General features: G+C 42.1%; 1 protein-coding gene and 1 long non-coding RNA gene across 2 annotated transcripts; both read left to right on the top strand.

The window, feature by feature from the left end:
* The first annotated feature begins 6,458 nt into the window (after positions 1-6,458).
* On the top strand, positions 6,459-10,152 carry FADD (Fas associated via death domain). Its single transcript, XM_075427016.1, has 2 exons — positions 6,459-6,852; positions 7,357-10,152. Exons 1-2 carry the CDS (start codon positions 6,552-6,554, stop codon positions 7,641-7,643), a joined length of 588 nt encoding a protein of 195 aa, XP_075283131.1. The 5' UTR covers positions 6,459-6,551; the 3' UTR covers positions 7,644-10,152.
* Positions 10,153-10,442: 290 nt separating this feature from the next.
* Positions 10,443-20,595, top strand: LOC142362017 (uncharacterized). Its single transcript, XR_012764592.1, has 3 exons — positions 10,443-10,590; positions 16,723-16,869; positions 20,521-20,595. It is a non-coding gene; the product is annotated as an uncharacterized LOC142362017 (long non-coding RNA).
* The last annotated feature ends 252 nt before the right edge of the window (positions 20,596-20,847 follow it).

The following is a 20,847-nucleotide window of genomic DNA, read 5'->3' as shown; positions in this document are numbered from 1 at the left end:
GTTAATGCAGAAGAGATTAGAGCTGGAATATTCACAGAGATAAAACAAAATCCCCGCTGCTACTTTTCCAGCTGCAGTGCTGTGTAGCAGGCAATGGCGTGCTGCTGTACTCAGTGGGGAAAGCAGGGAAAAAACCCTTTCCTTAGGTGGGAGGATGAAGTCCTGTGGTGTAGGACTATTTGCTTGCTTGTAATAAATACTTCTAAGTGCAACTAGTGCAAAATTCATCCATTTTTCTGCAAAATAATTAATTTTAACTTATCCTAACCTTTTTTATAGCTGCTCAGAATATTGTCTTTTCCAATGCAAAGAAGATCAAAGAAAAACAACTCTATTTCTTTTCTACTCAAGAAAATAAATCTTGGTATGGTAAGTGTTTACCTTTTCATGTGTTTATTGGGCTTGGGAGCTGGCAATACAGCAGCTCAGGAAAACAGAGAACAAATTTATAGACTCTTCAGAAATTAATCAGTTTTCAAGCTTGCCCATCAGAACTGCTGGATTATTTCCCTGGATGAAAAGTATCTTCCAGTTTGTACGTTAACTTCATTTCCTTCGTTCTCAACCAGTCCCAGAGCCCACAGCTGCATGACAGGGCACAGTCCCCAGCGTGGGCTGGAGAGTCAGTGGGTCAGAGCGAGTGTTGGACTCACCGATGACCTAAGTCCTTCACCACCCTAAAGGAGATATTTTGCCTTCAGACCCGCGCCGGTATCTCATGCGGCACTGCAGAAGACAGGCATGTGGACATGTCTCAGCATCAGTTAACACCAGATTTGGCATCTCTGTGTCATATTCTGCCGTAGGGTTATCTTCAGGAGGAAACTGCTTAGCACAGCTGCCTCACATGGCGATTCCGAGGTAACCCTCAGAGAGCGGACGCTTCTGATGCTCTGCAGGTCAGCTTCGTCCAGGTCCAGCAGGGACTGAATAGAAGAGAAACAGAAAGGGCCCAAAAAGAGATCTAATGATAATTCACTACTATTTGGGGAGTTTTTTAGTTCCTCCCTAGCTTGTTTCACAATGACATTCCTGTGCAGACAACCCTCGTTTTCTCTGTTCTTCTGTTTTTCAAGGGCAAAATTGACGTTGCAGACCTTAAGTAATAAATACAGTTTAGAGGAATGAAACGTGCTGGTGTAGTATATACACACAGCTTTACTGACATGTGAAATGTTTGTCTGAATGATTTCATACTTACATGGTATGATGAAAATTCACTACAAAAATAGGTAAAAAGTCAAGTCAGAGGCTTTTAGTTGGAGCAAATAAACAAAAGTCTACAATTTACCCTTCCCCTAAAGTTAAACTAACAACTTCTGTCAACAATAGCACAACAGTACTGTATCAACAGAATTATATCAACACTTCTTCTGTTTCAATATTAAGAAGTTCAAGCATCTGTTAACAACTTACTGCTTCTTGTTGTTGTTACTTGGCCAGATTTTTTATCTGTATACAACCTATTCATGACGGAGTTCACTTTCTTTTCAGTACTTATTTACTTTTCCCACACTCTGCTTCTAATTTTCTCTCTTTCAACCCACAATAATTTGACATTTCTTATAGGCACTTTTGTGACAGACAGTTTTCTCCTAGGATCCTAAGTCTCTTCACAAATAGTTTCTTTACCAGAGCACTTCTTTCTACACTAGATGTTACAGCAGCACAGAAGTAATACCTGACAAAAGAAACATGGATGGATCAATTAATTCACAAAAAAAATATGCAGAAACCATCTTTTCTTTGCTGGAAACGTGCATTTTAGGATTTTGCAAACAATGGATGAGAGGCATTGAGTATATTAAGAACTTAAATGGAAATCTGTTTATTCACCATGGGAGTAAAAAAGTAAGGAAGCAAACAAAAAACCTGTTACTGCCCAATTCGGCTAGTAGGGAGAGGCTTGCATTTTTTAATACTGCTCTTATCTTGAAGCCAACAAAGAAAAACTGAGATGCTCCTAATTCCCTTGAGAGAGAATGGCAGTTAAAAGAAGCGTACAACTGACTGGATCTCAAAAGAGAAACAATTTCTCCGTGCTGAGACAGGATTAAATACATCTAGTCTATGCCAAGCAGTTGGTTGAACCTGTTCCTCACAACTGTCAGGGATGAGAATTCTAAATTTGCCCTGGGTTCTTTGCTATTGAATTGTCTGATAAGTTAGAAAAGTTATCAAAGCTCCTTTATTTAAAAACGCTGTCATTCCTAAATACTCTGGTTTCTACGGACTCAGGCAACTTGAAACTGCATCCCGTCACGTTTCTCATTACTCAGTTGAAAAAGCAAGAGCACTCCCCTCTCTAGCTGCAGGGCTCTTGGAAGCTCCATGCAGTCCACCTGGAGGGTGTGCATCAGCACACAGATTTCTCCTATCACTACTACTAACGGAATGCCTTGAATTTTGTCACCACCTCCACTGTATGGATATTCCCCTTTTTCCTTCCACTTGCTAAAAAAAAGAAACAAATATCCCTTTGACAATTCTGCTTCCCCCTTGACCACCAGCCCAGACAATCTAACAAGTACTATGAAGCAGCCCATAAAGAAACAGCAACAGACCAGCAAGCTCTCCCTGATTTGATTCCAGTTTCTGCCTCTGAAGACACGTATTGGCTATCTCTTCATCCTGCGTATTCTTTAAAGCAACAAGACCACCAAGTCTGTCGAGATATAGTCCAGATCCACGGAGTCTTTCACCTCTCTCTGCTCTGTGAAACCAGACAGGAGGTCCTACAGAAGCACATCCTTTGCACCTTACAAACTCAGGAGCAGAGCTTTGCCCTCATGCGACAGGATTGAAGTAATAGCAGTGATTTAAGCTTTAAACGTATCAAAGGTGAGCAAAGTATGGATGAAGCAGTAGGTACATAGCTCAGAACAAAAGCAAAGAAGAAAAATACATGTATTAACACTGGAAACTCTACTGGTGTGTGCAGCCCTCGCTGTGGGCCTCAGAAAGGCGCCTCACAAAAGGATGAGAAAATCACCCCTGATTTGAGCACGCCACGTACCATGCTGAAGTAGCTATGCTGCAACCAGCATCTGAAATCACTAGATTACAACGAGTTCTGGTGCGTCAACAGCAGGCTGCAAGCACACCCCTTGTTAGAGAAGAAAGGCTGGCTGAAGAGAGAAGGCAAGCTATTAATGTTTACAGAAAGCTATTTGTCACATCAAGAGTAAGCTGCTTGACAGTAACAGAGAGAAGAGTCATCAAAGGTGGACTCGGCAACTTGTATACTTGTTAATGAGCGCTAATAACAAACCAGATTACATCAGGGGTGTTGCAGCACCTGCAGAAACTGTCTGACATTTCCACAGCCCTGCAGCAAATCAGCAAAGCAGGGCCAGCCAGAAATGGAGGATTGCCTCGGCTGGAAAACACAAAGCATCTTCCGAAGTGTCAACGCAGAGTCATCTCAGTCACCTGTGGCTCGGTACAGCCATGCACATTTTACCAAAACGTTTACTATTCGGGCACGTGAATTAATATACTGCTTTTTAAAGCCGCTGTTTAACAAGTCCTGAACCCTCCTGAGCAACCTTTCAGCCACCCCGCGTTTATTCACGCAACGTGGCAGCGCACAGGCCCCACGAAGGGCAGCTTCGCGTTCGCAGTCTCGAAATGGGTGCTCGCTGCCTCGATGGCCTGGTGACCGACCCCTCGCCCAAGGCTCGCCAGAGAGGAATCTTCCCGCGAGCTCTTGGCTCTGCTCTTGCAGCGAAGACCATGAAGTCAAAAGGCTCGGTTTGAAACACTCCCAGGCTTCGAGCTCCCTCTGCAGTATTTTGCAAGGATCATCTTGCCTCAAGAAACCTCTAAATTATTTGGTTAGGAACCGGATCATTCATAGCACTTAAATTTCTGGGAAACTTCCACTGAAATCCGAGCTGGTCTAATAAATCACTTCTATTAAGTTTTATTCTGATGTGGAGCGATTATGATCTGTTGACTTTGGCAAATTCTTTCTTTGCTAAAGCCCCGTGAACTGCTTTCAAAGGAAATAACTGGAGGAAAGCAAGCTGCTTGGGTATTTTCATCTCTGAACGTGTGAAAGTAGAGTGAACGGGTCAGATTCAGACATAACAAAGGGACTACTAAATCACTATGCCAGGCATTAGGAGTGAGTTCAAAAGCATTTAAGCAATGATTTATATCTTAATTAAATGATGATTTGTATCTTTTAGTTCCATGTTTGCTACTCATTTAGACACCTTTAGAATGACACTGATGTATGGAATTGCTTTCACAGATGTAGGAGATGTAGGAGATTTCTCCTACTTCAGTGCTGAATCTGGCCGCTAAGTTCATATGAACCTTTTAAAATCTCAGTTGATGTTGCTTTCAATTGTATGTCAAGGGATAGAGAATAAAGGGATAAATTACACTGCTTTAGACTTTCTTCACGTAGATTTATCTCTGAATTCGGCTGGCTGCCATCACCAGGCACAAGATATGCGCCGTGTGATTTGGTTCCTCCTGTTTTGTACAGTCATCTTCCTTGACAAAATTAAAATGAGATTTTATTTAACTGGAATTTATACTTCTCATATTGTTACTAGGGCTTATGCCTGCTTTCTAAATTACACACATTGCAAATACATATATCCTTGGCATCACACTACCCTTTTTATTAATGCTCTTTCCTTCAGTTTGAAGTATATTCAGGGCTGCAAAAGGAAAACACACCTCTCAAGTCAGGCACAGCTCATCCCAGTTCAAATTCTTAGTGCCAGTTCCTCTCGCTATTTACCATGAGACCCTGCAACGGGTTAATGGCCTCCAGTTTGCAACATTTAGGGACTACACAAAAATCTCTCTTTTAAACAGGTTTCTATATTTCATCTGAGAGACTGGATGTGATAAGCACATCAGCTGCTTTTTAAGGGTGGCATGGTTAGATGATCTGTCATCTTTCCTGGATGAGGAACATAAGGGAGAAAAAAAAAAAAAGTAGTCTGATAGAAGTCTCAAATTTATCAAAGAAAATATTGGTAATGCTATAGCAAAGCAAATGATTTTAAGATAATGCTTACTTGGAGAAGACAAGGCTGCCCAATGTTCATATAACCTAGGAGGGAAACAAATCTTGTACTCAGTATGAAATACGTAATTTCTTGTATCACTGTGCCCACTGCTCTGGGTGCACAGATGGGCTTCATGTGTGTAGTCAGTTCCATATATCAGCTTTCTTGATCATGTGTAAGACTGGCTCTGTGTAACAGCCTAAAATCCAGCAGTTTTATCTGAGCAGGGCTTGTGCCTGAGGGAGTTTTGAAAGGTTTTGGGAGTCAGAGTAATTCCTTACACTGGAATGTGAGACTGGAGAAGGAGATCCTGAAAATGGTAACGCTTCAGCTCATGTGTCCGAAACTGCAATCATTTTACGACAAGGACCATAGGTCTACTTGTGTTGCAACAGCAATAAATTAAGGGCTGTGCAGAAAACAATTTAGTAATGGGGTAGCTTGGGGAATTAAGACACAGAAGGAACAAGAAAGACAGCGAACCACCTACACGTGCTGGGAAGAAAAATCATTGGGTTTTTTTGAACTTTGGTGACCTACAAAACAATGGGATGAACTTGAACTTTCCCATTCAAGTAAAGTTCACAACCTTCCACCTCGTATGGAAATTGCCTTTAAAACCCAGGGGCTTGACATTTGCCCCATTTCTGCCCTTTTAAAGGTCAGCAGCTCCTTCATGCCACAGTTAATCTGTGTGAGGAACAAAGCCCAGGCTGCAAGCCCTGTCGTTCTGGTGGAAGCAGGGGGGTGTCAGGGGTGGCCGAGGCTGCCAGGGCGGGACACAGCAGAACAGCAGCGTCTCTCTGGGAGCGGGGCTCTGATGGGGCCTTTCTTGCTTTGTCCACCGAGTCCTTTCACCGCTTCCCCTTTTGGGGAAAAAAAAAAAAAAAAAAAAAAAAAAAACCAAGAAGGAACCCTTATAAGTGTCGGTGCCTCACAAAAAAGCCAGTAATTTTGTATTACACAGGGAACCTACACTTCCCCAGCTCCGGGCTCGGCCAAGGCTGAGGCGCCGGGACCCGGCCCTGCTCCCCCCTCAGCCGCAGACCGGCCGCGCCGAGCTCGGCTCCCACACGCGTTCTGTATCCGGCATCGCAGAGTAATCCCGTCCTCCTCCGAGGGCTTCCGAACACCGCGCAGTTCCTAACATCAGCCCAGCCGGAGGAGAAGGCCGGCGCCGGCCGTAACCGCACTCCCTCCGCGACCGCCATCTTATGGCGGGCGGGGGGGAACCCTCCGCCGTCACGTGACTTCCGGACAAGGCCGGCGCGCGGGCGGGGGTCGGGGCCCGCGCTCCGCCATCGCGCCGGCGCTGGCACCGGTGCCAGCGCTGGGTTGGGTCGGGCCGGGCCGGGCCGGGCCGGGCCGGGTCTACCCGTGCTCTCTGGCCTCCCGAGAACTCGCTCTGCGAAAACAGCAGCGCAGGCCGCCCCCGGAAGGCGGGGACGGGGCTCCGGCAGCCTTTCGGCGCGGCCTGCGCCTCGCCGCGGGCCTGGCGGCGGTGTAGGCCCCGGCGCCATGGATCCCTTCTTGGCGTTGCTGCACTCCTTCTCCTCGAGCTTGTCGGACGGCGAGCTTGCTTCCCTGAAGTTTCTCTGCCGGGGAAGAATCGGGAAACGGAAGCTGGAGTCTGTCCAGAGCGGCGCGGAGCTCTTCACCATCCTCCTCGAGCAGCAGCTGATCGCAAGGGACAAAGTGTCGTTTCTGGAAGCCTTGCTGGAGAGCGTTAAGAGAGAAGATTTGGTCTCGCAACTGAAGCAGTTCGTAGAAGAAGGGGAGGTTAAGGCTCCTGATGATCAACCAGACGTGCACGAAAAACGTAGGTGGATTATTTGTTTAATCCCCCCCCCCCCCTTCCCGAAGCAACCCCGGTAAGTCTGTGCGCGTCCTCTGGCTGCGGGCGTGCTTCGAGCAAACACAGCACGGCTGCCCGCAGCTGCCTGCTGTAGCCGAGCCCGCTGCTGAGGGTGTTTCCGCTACCAACTGCTGCGCGGGGCTGTGTTGTGCCCTGGAAGCACACCTTGAGGGTAGCAGATGCTGCAGACGGCTTTCCAGGGTAGAAATTTCTTTCCTTTTTTATCGAGTGGTGACTTGGAAATTGTGCCGCGTGCTTGGGATTCTGAGTATATCCAGCGGCTTTTCAGGCATGGTGTGACTTTCAATATGTGATGCAGCAAGAAGAGTAGCATTTTGAAAAAAAAACCAAACCCATAAATAAAAGCCCAAAACAACAACGACAAAAACATAAACCACAAAATTTAAAAAAATATTTCATATTTCTTAGTAAATCCTTCACTAACTTTCTATATCTCTGCTATTTCAGGTCTTCAGAAGGCGGCTATTGAAGTCATATGCGAAAATGTTGGGAGAGACTGGAAAATGCTGATACGAAAACTTGGCGTTTCTGAAGTGAAAATGGACAGAATAGTGGCAGCCAATCCGTTGAACTTGCACGAACAGCTGACTCAGTCACTTCGGGAGTGGCAGAAATGGAAGGGAAAAGATGCAAAGGTGACTGACTTAATAAAAGCTCTTCGGGGCTGTAATATGAATTTGGTGGCAGACAAAGTGGAAGAGAAGCTCTTGCCACTGAGCATTGGAACCAGGTGAAATCAATATAAAAACACTTCCACATCCCACAGATATGGATGAAAAAAGTAAAAGTGCCTTCTACTCTTCTGAACCAAAATCAGTATGGCTGGTTCTGTTACTTATTCTGAATTTTTGTGCTTTGATAGGTTGATTGTGGTCAGATGAAGATTAACATAAATTCCTTTCAGGTAATGCTTTGTAGTTTGATGCTTCCTTTAAGAGATTTTAACTTTTGGAATACCTAAACTCAGTTTTGTAGAAATTCTCACACTTTTATTCTATCCACCCACCTGAAAACAAGGTTTACTTTACTGCAGGTACTTTTCAGATGTATCTTCTCTGGAAGTACATCCATGGGACACTTCTGAGGCAACTGTAATTTAAAATTTCACAGGAAGGTTGGTGGGGTTTTTTTGTGGCCTATAATAACTGTAGTGTGAAAGGGGGAAGGAGTAGACCTCTTAGCTGTGTACTGGGTTTTCTTTTTGAGTAGCCTAGCATAGTATCTTCCATAAATTAATATGTTTGCTTTCTGTAAAAGGATACTAAGACAACAATAACCTCAGGCCCAAAGACTGCAGTGCAAGAGGGCCAGTAACTATTTGGTGGCTTTTTCTTGGCAGAAAATGTCCCCAGGTCAAAAATGAACTAGTTGAAGTCCAATGTCTGTATCAAGTGCCTTCAACATCCTGAAGAAAAAGTTCTGAAACTATCAGAGAAATTGCATGTGTCTCTCAGATGTTTACAGCAGCAGCTTTTTACTGCTGTGAATGTTTTTAAGATTTTTTTTTTACTAGGAATCCTTTCATAACCTCTACCACAGAGTCTGGTCATATCTGCTGGAAGTTGCAGCTTACCTCAGAAGTAAGCTGCAGTTATCTGTGCTCTTTGTAACAAAAGTGTGTACTGTAACAAAAGCCTAGAAAACAATTTGGTTTCTTTTTAGTGGAGGGGCCTGAAAGCCTACTGAGAGCAAACACGTAGTACAGACTTTAGTGATATCCTGTGATACCAACTGTCTTTGCCACGGTTTGTTCTCTTCAAAGGTCGCTCCAGATCCAATAGCTCTTCCAAGTCCTCTGCGATTTTTTAGTTCATTCAAAGAGGATTTATGAAAGAGACCAGATTCAGTTTTCAGCTTTTAATTTGGAACAGACTTCAAAAAACGGCCTTCACATCTAGCCTAAGACTGGAAAAATTGCACAAGCTTCAACACATGCAGGGCTGTCGAGGCCTCTGGGAACTATCCCCTATGCAAGGGGAAAAAGTCCTCTGAAATCATTATTGCTTGAATGAGTAGGATTGTTTGTTGCTGCAGACATCCTTCTAACTACGTAAATAGATACTTGAAGAGGAGAGGCTTCTTACTTGCTACTGTACCTGTGTGACTTTTAGCTCCTTTCAGGTTTTTTTAACATGGTGCCATTACTGTGAAGGCCGGGTGTCAGCACATCGTGTCCCACTACTCTGCATAAATGTTGCGACATGGATAATTCTTGAGTTTTTATTGCAGTTGGTGCTCCTAGTTCAGACAATGCCACTTGAGTACTTGATTGTAGTTACTGGAAACTGCTGTAATGTGAACTTGCCTTTTCATTAAGGTTTTTCCTTAAATGATTCTTACAAGTGTTTTTCTAATCATAGGATATTAAATATCAGTGATTGTATCCAAGCAAGGGAGTAAAAGGTAATACAGAAGTTTCCACTTGTCAGCCTTTCGGGCAGGTACAGTTCTCTGGGTATGGCCTCCTGTACTTGCCAGCATCGTCAATTCCAGACTGCCAGTAGGAGATACAGTGCTGCACTTCAGCTAAGTGACTAGCTCAAAAGTTTTGAAGGTTTTTATTTAATAGAGACAGTCTTCATTCTGCAGTATTTGTAGAAAATGACTGCTTCATGCCTCTAAGCAATCCTTGTGAGCTGAGGGGAGCAGAAGTAAAGTTAGCAAGATGAGTTATGTTTGTGGTGAAACAGCTCTGCAACAGTTCCAAGTTCCATCTGTCCAGTAACATGTTGTTCTTATCCACTTGAAAGAAGTCTTCTGGTTCACATAAGATACATTTATCTGGAATACGAAAAATAGCATGCGGCCTACTGCATGTAAACAGGATATTTTAAGAATCAGTAGGAATAACTTGTATCCAAGCACTGATCAGCTACAAGAAATATTCTGCCTCAGAAGATAAAAACCTCGTTTCTTTAAGGATTTGTATAGGGTGGATGTTTTACTGTGTATGAAGGCAACAACCTAGACTGCATCAATCTGTTCAGTGCCTCAGGGCCAATTAAAAACTGTTTTTTTATTGGAGATTAAAAAGTTGATTATGTGAGAACAAAATGGAACAAAGGGAATAAAATTTTTTCATTGGGAGGAGGGGTAAGGGAAAAGGGTGCAATTTATAAGGAAATGTGTTGTGATCCAGTTAGATGTCTTTTATTTTCAAATAAAGAATTTTGCACTCAAAATATTTTTATAACTTGAATTACAGTTTTATATTGTACAATTTTGTGCACATTTCATTAAAAAATACTTCCTTATAATAAATGGAGCTGGGGTTTTTTATATATATTATGGAGCTGGGTTTTTTTTAATATATATTATGGGATTGCAGTGTATGATGAGATTTCTAATTGGGAGAAGATAAATATTAAGGACGCTTTTAAAGCAAGGATGGGTGCTAAACAGGCGTTACGTTACCAATGTCCTTCTGGGAACATTAAAAAAAGGTGGGGGGGGGGGGGCGGGAAAAAGCTTTGTCATTGAATTTCTCAGAAATGCTAAAAAGGCTCTAGCTTTCCTAGCAGGAATAGAATTTGAATGCTGTCACTCAGGGGAGCGTAAGAGAAAAAATTCTCTGCCGGCACTGAGGAGCCTGAAAGTGAGTCGCAGTGCGGTATGTGCATGGGAGACAGGCCTGCTGTGAGCGAGCGCCTCGCAATTGTTTTCTTTGCTAGTCATCCTGTGGTAAGGACGTTCTCTTTGGTTTATAATTAATTAAAAACATGGGTTGGAGTTCATTGTCAACCTGTGCAGGCTTTTAAAGGATGTGTTCAGAAGTTGAACTGATGGAGGCTTTGGTGTTCCGTGAAGTGTATACTGGCACTTAAAGCTTTGAATGCGTAAGACACGTAACTTAATGACCCGTTGCATAGAATTCTCTTTGTGAAAGTGTCTGTGAGGAATTACTAAAACCTTTTGCTTGTGGTCTCTTGAGAGTCTTGTTTCCTTACAGCCCTGAGAAAAGAACACATCAAAACATGCTGAGAAGTGTCATCTCAGGAGAATTCTCAGTTTTGGAGGATTTTTTTCCATGCTGCTTCACAGTCCCCTGCAGTACTTGCTTGCTATTTCCTATGGTTTTTGAAGTTACCGATTATATGTCGCATATTAGGTTGTTGGGTTTTTCTAATTGCAGCATTTTCATTACTGAGTTAAAAGAAGTTTTCTAGACTTTTAATTAAATTTCCTCTTACAAATTGGTTGCCATGAATATTTCAAATACAATGCTTTGTTTTCCTTTTTCTTCATTCCCCAAACATAAGCAGCTGTATTTCCTCCAGCCTTTGTTTCAGTCCTAAAATAATTGGCTACTTTATGAAATCTAATTGTTTCACGTAATTGTCTAATGCAAAAAGCTTAGTAACACATGCTGTATCTCTGAGCTCTCTCTGCCACTCAGCATGTTCTTAATTCAGGCTTTTTGGTTGAGAACTTTTCAATTTAGTTTTATTTCTAGTCACTGTCTTTGTTTCTTTCACAATTATCAAAAGGTGGTTTGTGCTATTCTACCCGTTCCCTGCATGGATCACCTATGTCCTTAAAACATGTTCCAGCATGGAAAGTATCTTTGTAAGTTGTTTTCCCTCTTTGATTTATTACTACTTTCTTCTGCCAGTATTTTTATTGCAAGGATGCACTGGTAGAATTAGAGAAGCTAGTTCACCATTTCAACTGTATACCATAAAAATACGAATTGTGGGGTTGAGATGAGGGGTCGGGGAGCGAGTTTTGAGTAAAGGTTCAAGAACTTCAATGAATCTGTCTTGGTCTTTGTAAAAAAATTCGTAGTTGAGGATTACTTAACATTCAGAGGGTGTGTTGCAATGGGTTCTGGGAATGGTAGGTTTAAAGAAAAGGAAGCACAGCTTTACTCAGCTGCTGGGAAAGCACAGATTAATGCAGGCTTCTGCATGGGAATCTGAGTGGAATAAACTTACAGGGACTGTTAATGATTAAACAGGCAGAAGTTTCATCTGCAGAACTACTGCTACTGTTTCATTCTCGAGAGCATTACATGTTGATTGCTTAAAACAGACTAAAATGACACAGATTTATTCTTGTAAAATTTGATGTAGTATACATTATGACAATATCTTAGATTGGTAATACTGATTGAGTTTAAATTCAGTAATTCCTGTGATTTGATCAGTGTTGGAAATTGAAAGCTTTTTCATGACTTTCCTGATACGCCATGTGTACAGTTGTTCCTGTGTTGGTGGTAACATAGCTGCCCTTTCAGCTTGGGGTTTAGCTTGTCAAGAAAGGGGTAGGGCTGTGTTCCTCGCAGGCCCCAGTACTTAAGCCAGCTTGCAAAGTAACCAGCTATTGTAGCAAAGTTAAGGTTTTGCTACGTATTCTCTAAGGTAAAGAGGTTTTGAGGATTAGATTTCCAATATAATGTTGTAGGTACCTTTGCTAAGGAAAACAGCTTAATGTCCACATTGTATGTCTAATGCTTCAAAAAGTTATCAAGCTGGCATTTTTATTTACTTCATAGCGTTCAAGCCTTCGGACCAGGCTCTTGTGCTGTGTGAAGTTACACAGCGATAAAATCGGACCATTGTCATCCGAGGTGTAAAAACCATCCAGCCGGGATTTTCTGTGGTAGGCATTTTATTTACAGGGGAGCCTGGTCGTACAGAACTTTCAAGTGAAGCAATAGTCTTGCAATGAAAAACGTTCACAATTTTTATAATGTTGTTTGCTTTTCCACTTACTCCCATTGATCCCAGCAGGACTGTTAACTTCAGAAAATAATTTCCAGAGTTTAATCAGTGACCACTTCTTACTGTGGTCTAACTTTTGAAAGGGTTTTAACAGCTATTCTGCAAGCGTATGCATTACCTCTGGCGAAGATTTCTCCAAAGGGATGTATGAAGACTGCATTTCTGTACAAAAATTGGTAAGTGATTTTTTGTATGCAAACCTGGGACCAGATTTATGTACAGTGAGCATGTAAACCGTAAGACAGGTTTGGTATAAAAATTAAGCCACAAAACTTCTCTGGTCATTAATGTCTGGAGGTTTTGAGTATTGACAGGCTTTTTGCTTTAGAGTTCTACTCAAAATTGGCTCATCTTTTTCCCACTCTTTTTCAGAATTTGTAATAATTGTTTTTTAAAAAAAGTATTTAAGGAATAGGTTCCCACTTCTGTTAAATATAAAAGAACTAACTATATGAACAATTGAGCTAAATGTTTATTTTTTTTGCCCCACCAGTGGTCTCCCTGCGAGGTGCTTCCTAGGCATATCCCCAACTTTTGAAAAAAAAAAGTTGCACAGAAAGTGGGAATTAAAAGGGTGCAGCATCTGGCAGGTCCAGGCCCAGCGTTTCTGGGATCCAAATCCTATATAATTTTTTTCTTTATATTATGCTCGCCATGAGCAGAATTTAGTCACAGCTTCCCAGCTGTAAAATCCCTAATGTGGGAAACCCTGGATAGCCTGAATTACCCCCACAGCCGTCATTGCCATGGCAACCGCCGAGCATGGCAGTACAGCGGGCATGCGGCTGCAGCACGCTGCCTTCTGGCTATCCCAGCCAGCGGAATCAGGTTTGGAAGCTGTTACTAATTGTGAGATTCGCTGCAGTCGCCGGTCGGTGACCATGTCAAAAATCCAAGCTCCAAGGGCAGGGACGTAAAATGAAATTTCTTGCCTGAATTCTCTCCTCTCGGTTCCCCTGCCCCACTGGGACAGTGCAAGAAAGCGCAGGGCTGGAACTGAAGAAATTTACTTTCAATGTCTTTCTAAACCCCAGCTGAGCACATGGAGCTTCCATTTCTGTATCCAGGTTGAACAGTAAAATTCAAACTTGTGTGTCTAACTGCATGTTTGTGCATGAAGTAGCTAATATATATGCACATGAATTAAAATTAAGTAGAGCTAAAAACAACAAAGTGTACATTTCTAGCTAGCGGCTACTTGCAGCTCTGTTCTATACCACCTAAATAAGTTATTTGCTCATACAGCTCATACCTGCTCATACAGTTTTCTGTAAAACATACTCTATTTTTCACAAAAAAACAGCACTTTGATGCTAAAGAATGTCATGTCTCCATATGGTACATGTGATTCTTTAAATCAAAATGTCCAGTTCCACATCTGGTCTGTGAATTTTAAGGGATGTTAAATGTTACGGTAGATCTTGGATGACTGTATTTACAAGGCCCCTTGTTCCATGCAGTATTTTTTCCTTTCATTTCCTGGAACTTCACAGTTACCAGCAATCCAGCCCTGACTCACTTTGAACCTTTACTCATATGACCGAACGAGCAAAGAAGAATTTAAACCCTGTAGTTTCATGTTAGACAAACGTAATAAAACAGTAAGTGCCTTACTGGGAGCAGGAGGCACTCACAAACCATGGGCTTTGATTGCAAGGGTAACTCTGTGGAGGGGACCCTCATTTTCCATCCTCTATTCAGTACACAAATAAAGTGCTGGGAGAGGAAGGTGTCCGGATCCTGGACAGTCCCCAAGCTGCTCGGCATACGTCAGCGATGCTTGTGCTCCCTACAGCCTCTGTGGGTAACTAAAAGCAGCGGGAGCATGGTGCAGGATACTCTGATCGTGATCTTATCCCTAGGAATATCTCCTCCTTTCTCCTCGTGTTGCTTAATGTGGGCACGGACATGGGAAAGCTCATCAGAGTGAGAAATCAGCCCTAGAAATTCCTGATTCTCCAGTAATCGTTTCCCCTGGAGAAGCTATTGAGTCGCGTGAAATGACCAGAACATTTTGCAGCCTGAAAGCCAAAGGCAGATTTCACCTGTCTTTACTTCTGTGAATTAAGGTTTGCAGAAGCGTCTCGACCAACAGCCTCAAAGTAGGTACCATTGCAAAAACAGCTGGAGTACTGAACCAGTATTAATATCGATCAACACCTTTGAAAATCCCGCGTTTGCTTTCACATATAATGTAATGCCATTGTTTATGCAATTTCTAGGTTAGTATTCTTACTGTTTGGTAGATGATCATTGTTAGGGATACTTGCATTTAGGTTGAACTGAATTTTTTGAGGGCGACTGTTTTAATAATCCGTGACTCAAATAGGGTTGTGCCATGTCTTCTGCTGGAAGAGGCCTCACCAGCAAAGCCTGATGTCTGTTGCTCAGGTCTGAGTTGTGGGGAGCTCAATTTGTCTTGTGAGGTCTGAGAAGTTCCCACAGACTAATTCAGAGGAATTACAGAAAATTATGGAAAAATCTGATCACAGTATCTTTTATTTAAACGGTACCTGAAGTCCCCCATAGGCTTGTCCCATTTTCTCCTTTAAAAGGTTACTTTCATCCCTTATCTCCCTCCTGCAAACCCATCCCCCCACATATATCATTAAATGTTGAATAATTATAACACACAAGCCTGAGGGAGGACAAACATTGGTTTTCTTGGTGGTCTGAAGAGGACTCTGACATTTCTTGAATCACCCTTAGTTACTCAGCCAGCCTGTTGCAGTGGGTTTTAACGTGTTCGAATAGGATACGACAACCCTGGCTAGGGAAAAATGGGCATTGATGGGACTGCCGCAGTACCTGTAAGCAGGTCAGGGAATATCCTGATTTTGAAACGTTATCATGTCAGAAGTTACAGCGGCAGCGGCAGCTTCCTGTTTTTTCCATGCAAAGAGAAGTAATGGGGAGCTGCTGGACGATGAATGCTGCCAGCTTCTTTTGGTCGCGTATTTTGGTACTGCAAAAGTGGCGTTATTAAAGGCAGACCAAAAAAGCCTCGAATCACGCAATCAAACTGAACCCCAGGAGCTGAAAATCCCTTCCGTTGTGCGCTAAGAACTAACCAGTGTCCGTACGCGCAGGCTTTTCTGCAGCATTTTGGCTGCAAACTGGTAAGAGATGCTGTCTCTGTGCGCACTTCAAACTGGAAGTCAAGAACCTTCCCCACTGCTGCTACTGGACATCCTGACTTTCCTGCAGAATGGATGATAAAACAACCCAATCCAGCAAAATATCACTGGATTTGGTAACTAAAACTTTAAACTGTTACTGTAGATTTTGGTTGCATAACGTTTGATGATTCTGTTTACAGCAAAAATCTGGTACTGCAGAACTCATTTTTGATGTATCACACTGAATATTCCCTTTATTAGCTGGATATCCATGGACATGTAGCGGGTAAATGCTGAATACTTATGCAAGGAACATTACTGTTTGTACACCGCTGAAAGACATATCGGAATCAAACCCGTGCCATGTTATTTTGCTGAAGGGAAACTGTACAGTTTATTATGGGAAACAAAGAAAGTGTTGGGCTTGAAAATGACGTGCGTCCCAAATCCTGATACACTCGTGTACGTGTATACACACTTCTCTCTCTCTGCATGCGTTTATAGCCTGTGTATACATATGCATACATACACACACCCTTGAGTAAAACTATTTGATATAATCTGGAAAACCAAACCTTCCTGACAGGGCTATTTCTCAGTACTGCTTCTCAAACTTACGTCTATCACATATAAGCTATATACTGTCTCTGTAAAGAAGTATATCCCTATGACAATCTCCAGGAGCAGACCTAGTTTTTCTGGAAACAACTGTGTTGTATTTCTGGGCCACCACTAAATGTTAAGTACAAATTCAGGGCCAGCTGCTGCATCTTCAAGAGGCAGAGCAAAAGTGATTTTAAGCCATTGTTTTAATCTTGCAGATATAAATGCAAGAGTTAGCTTAATTCCTAGGATATGTTAGCGCAGTCATCGGTTACTATAATTTTCAATGTTTTCCTTCAATCTAATATTTTGGGTCAATAGAAAAACCTGTGATGCTCTTCTCTTCCCTGTTACTTGTGCTCTTGCAGGCAGCGGCTGTAGGTACCAAGGAAGCGATTTAACAGGCACAGCGCAGTTTAGAAACGATACACCCGACCAAAGCAAATGGAAGAACCCTTCCTTCTCCTTCTGCACGCCCTTTCCTGATGCCCCTAAACGCTAACGGGAGAAGACGGGTGAGTCCCTGCGGGTTTAGTCTTTGGCTTCACAGGTAAAAACTGCAAAGAATGAGTTGGCGCCAAGTTCCTCGATGGCTTTTGTGGCAAGGGCAACAGCTCCCTAGGCTGAAACTGCCAAATTAGTCTTACCTTGGCTAGACTTCATATTTTACATTGGTATATGAAGAAATTTTAATGATTCCTGGAAGTTCTAGGCGTTGGCATTTAACATTGTTTAAGGGACAAAGAGAAGTTATAGTTTATTTGGATTTGCAGGAGGATCTGACCTGTATTTGGAGTAGTGATTGATTGATTGTATGTAACACGAAGGGAAAAAGTGACGAATATTCCTCTAGCTCTTTGCGCAAAAGCTGGAGTGTATTGTGAGAGCTTAACTTCCAGGCCTCAGCTAGAACCTGCTCGTGAGTCAATATTTGTGTTGACTCTTTTAAAAGTGAATTACAATGCAATCAGATGGTGTGGTCAAAGGGTCTTTAGTAAGGACTGTGTGCAGGGGAACAAGGAATTTAGCTTTGAAATAAATCATTTGCCCCGCTTTTTATGGCACTGATGGACAATGTCAGCTCTCCTGTTTTTACTGTTATGAGCCATTCCTCTTTATATCTCACACGTGGCCTTCAGCCATTTCCTAAGGGTTTCTTTTGTTATTCTCACTTTGTTTAAGCATTAACTTCAGACAACGAGAAGGCTTCTTCAGCTTTTGTCCACCTTCCTAGAAATGATGATTTCTTAACCAAGAGCAGGGAGAGGACTACCTTTCATACCTTTTTCTCTTGTTTGTTCTCTTGCAAGCTACATGCTACGTAATCGTACTTTCAGCAGCTGGATTGTGAATGGCATTTTATTTAATAAATGCCAGCATTAATTAATTGTAATTTGTCAAAAGCTGTGTAAACACCTCCATACAAAGGAACAAGACATTCAGGCAAACAGAAAAAGGCATAAAGAAAACTCGGGTGACTAAGAGTATTATCTGGCACAACACAGGGAGAAATCTTTTGTTGGTAGCTAAGATGAGTCAAAAGACTACACATGTAGACCTTGATGGCAGCTGAGGACAGGTTGGATCAAACCTCGGGTGAAGATAAACCCACTCCTGTAAGCTGCTTGAACTCAGAGGACTGACCCACGGGGATCAGTCAAGAAGCACAGTCTGCTTTATATGAAGTCAGACTCCAGTTAGAGCAGGCGATATGTGAGTGTTTGTGCTCATAAATGTCCATATAAAGGGGTGCGTGGCGAGAGCCCGTTCTCGTTGTCATCCCTGCTGTCGCCACAGCCGTCTCTGCAGGAGTTTCTGTACACACCACTGCAGTGCGGGCACCACTGTACGCACAAAGCCCAGCCCCCCCGGGACTTGGCGCTTGTGTCTTTGGGACAGACAGAAAGCCATGTTATGCCAATATCAAACAAGAGGTTAATATAATTAATTACAGCAGCGTTAGCCTCTCTTTCCAATGTAAGTACTGCTCGGTAGTAGCTACCTGAAGCTGCATATGACTTGCTCTGTTCTTAATGTTTTTGGCTTTGTTTTTTTCTAGAAGGGGATGCAGAAACTGGATGCTGCATTTGAGCTTCAATTGTATAAAGGAAAAATTGCTATCAAAGTCAGGAGAATTAGGTATTGTGTCTGGAAGGCATAAGTATCGTACATGACAATTAATAACACTGATGGAGGAGATTTTACTAAAGAACACAGTCTTTATAGTTAAAAGGCAAATTAGTGGTATTTAGACTCTCTGACTAGGCATACTGATGGCACTGGATCCCCTAAACTTCTAATTCCAAGGCTGCAGAAGGCATTCCTCAGTTTTTAAATCCTTTAAGTGCTCCTCAACCATAAGTTTTACAGAGGAGATTCCTGTGTAGGGCGAAGGTAAATTTGGCCAGGCAGGTGACAGACATGCTGTCAATGGCAAACCAAGAAGGGACACGAGGCCTTTTTCTGTCTTTATTCATCATTAAAAAAGATGCTTCGACAAGGACTTAGGCAGCCTCAACACACATCTCAACGCCAGGATATCCTAGCAGCACTAGCATGATAATTTCAAACAGGAACCCTGAATCTGCCTTTCTTTAAGGGAAATGTGAATCTGTTGGTAGCGATAACCTGCGCCACGGATTTATGGATCTGCAGGGAATTTTGCTCAAAGTCATGGCATTTCTTCAAAAATGAAAGATGAGACCACTTGCAGATCTCTTGGCTGATATGTTGACAGGCACACTCTACCTTCCATGGATTTGTTAGTTAAACATCAGAGCAGTGTACGCTTTACGGTGCAGGTCTGCCACTGAAGGGAAGGACAGACCAGGGCAGAAGCAAGCAGGGAAGGAATTTACTTAAAAAGATGCTATGATAATTTTGCAAAAGAGGAGAAGCACCACTTACTATATTTCCATTATTTTTCTTAATACTTGTTTCAGGTTGACTTGAGCACTGTTCCCAAAGGTCTTGGTTTTTTTTCCTCTGGCAAAAGTAGAGCTGCTTTTTCAAAAGTATTGTCTGTTTTCCCTGAAGGTTCTCTTCTGACTCTGATTGCTTTTAAATGTCACTCTGCTGCTTAAGGCTACTAGTAAGCGGTCTGAGCTGAATGTTTACTATTATATGGCTTATACCTACATTTATTTTCCACATCAAATCCTGACCTAGTAACCTCCTTCTTCTCAAAATGCCAAAGAAATTTAGTTTTAAACTACTTGGTTGCCTAGGCAGAATTGCTGTTAATCGGAACAGGAAAATAATATTGAGAAAAGAACTTTCTTTGATAACAGTTTAACACACCATATCTACCAGCAGACAATTTCATCTGAGCCTTAGAATCACCTTGAAACAGGGGATGTTTTTGGCAAAACACATTGCTGCCATTGCAAGTTTCCATAGGTTTTAGCATTTTTCTGTTGCGGTTTTCTTTATGACTTCATTTTGAGGCCGTGTTGTTTTTTGGTCACTCTCTCAGCCAATCCGTTTCAGCAAATGAATATTTTTACTGTGAAGACAGTAGGCAGTTCTAAAATGGTGAAAATAAACATTGAACTCCTGTACCTAAACCAGTGATTCACTGAAAGAGTTCTTGACATTTCATTTGCCTATAAGCTGAAGCTGTTTGCACAGAAAAATGTTTTGCCTTTTTTACACACATACGATTTGGGACTAATGCTTTACCAAAATGATTCTTTTCACATACACAGATTAATATTTCAATTCAGTGCGCATCTAAATAATGAATATAGTGATTGCTGCATACAATTTCATGCAGGCAATGTGTATGTAGTGAAAGGTATGTTATCACTTGAAATCTAGTCAATTAAAGATAAGAAATAGGCTTAAGTGCTATATGAGATCTCTTTATTTTTTAAATGCTTTTATCTACTACAGTATGAACGACTAATAATAGAGGATCCTGAGTACATAGAAAACATGGTCCAGTTTGCCTAGCACCTACTCCAAAGCCACTTGAAACAGTAGGAGCCTTTGCATAGAAGACAAAGTGAAAAAAACTTATTTCTTTCCTTCAACCTCTGCTTTACACGAACAGAGGTGTTACTTCACATGCAAATCCTTTTTACTCTAGTCAGGCTATTTAGAAAGCTCATTGCATACATTATTAAAATAATGCAGTCTTTTAATTTTATTTTTTCTTTTAACAGTTCTCAAAACACTCTAAAAGCTGAAGCTGTGATTTTGAAATGATCTGCATAGAAACCAACTCCCATTCTCTCTTGGGGTCTAGCAAAGTAAACAGGTGAGAGACTCCATGTCTGTAGAGCTCGGTCTGGGATCAGTGCCTGCATATACAAGGTGTTTTGGAATAAAAATAATGTAATTCTTTTTTCTTGGTAGATGATTTTTTACACATCCTGAGAGATTGCCAAGTCTATGAATGTCTAGGCTCCAGTCTTGCAAATGTAGTAATTTAATTCCAGACCAGTTAAAAATAACAAGACAGGCAAACCTTGGGCTGCTAAATCCAAAGC

The sequence above is a fragment of the Opisthocomus hoazin genome, chromosome 7 (assembly GCF_030867145.1).
Source record: "Opisthocomus hoazin isolate bOpiHoa1 chromosome 7, bOpiHoa1.hap1, whole genome shotgun sequence".
NCBI lineage: Eukaryota > Metazoa > Chordata > Aves > Opisthocomiformes > Opisthocomidae > Opisthocomus > Opisthocomus hoazin.
Note: the sequence above shows the minus strand (reverse complement) of the source record. Positions and strands in the feature narration are given on the sequence as shown.

Excerpts from the sequence above, each read along its gene's own strand:
- FADD (XM_075427016.1), top strand. The coding sequence starts at position 6,552 with ATGGATCCCTTCTTGGCGTTGCTGCACTCCTTCTCCTCGAGCTTGTCG. Across the intron at positions 6,853-7,356 it reads ACCAGACGTGCACGAAAAAC|GTCTTCAGAAGGCGGCTATT; the intron begins GTAGGTGGATTA and ends CTGCTATTTCAG.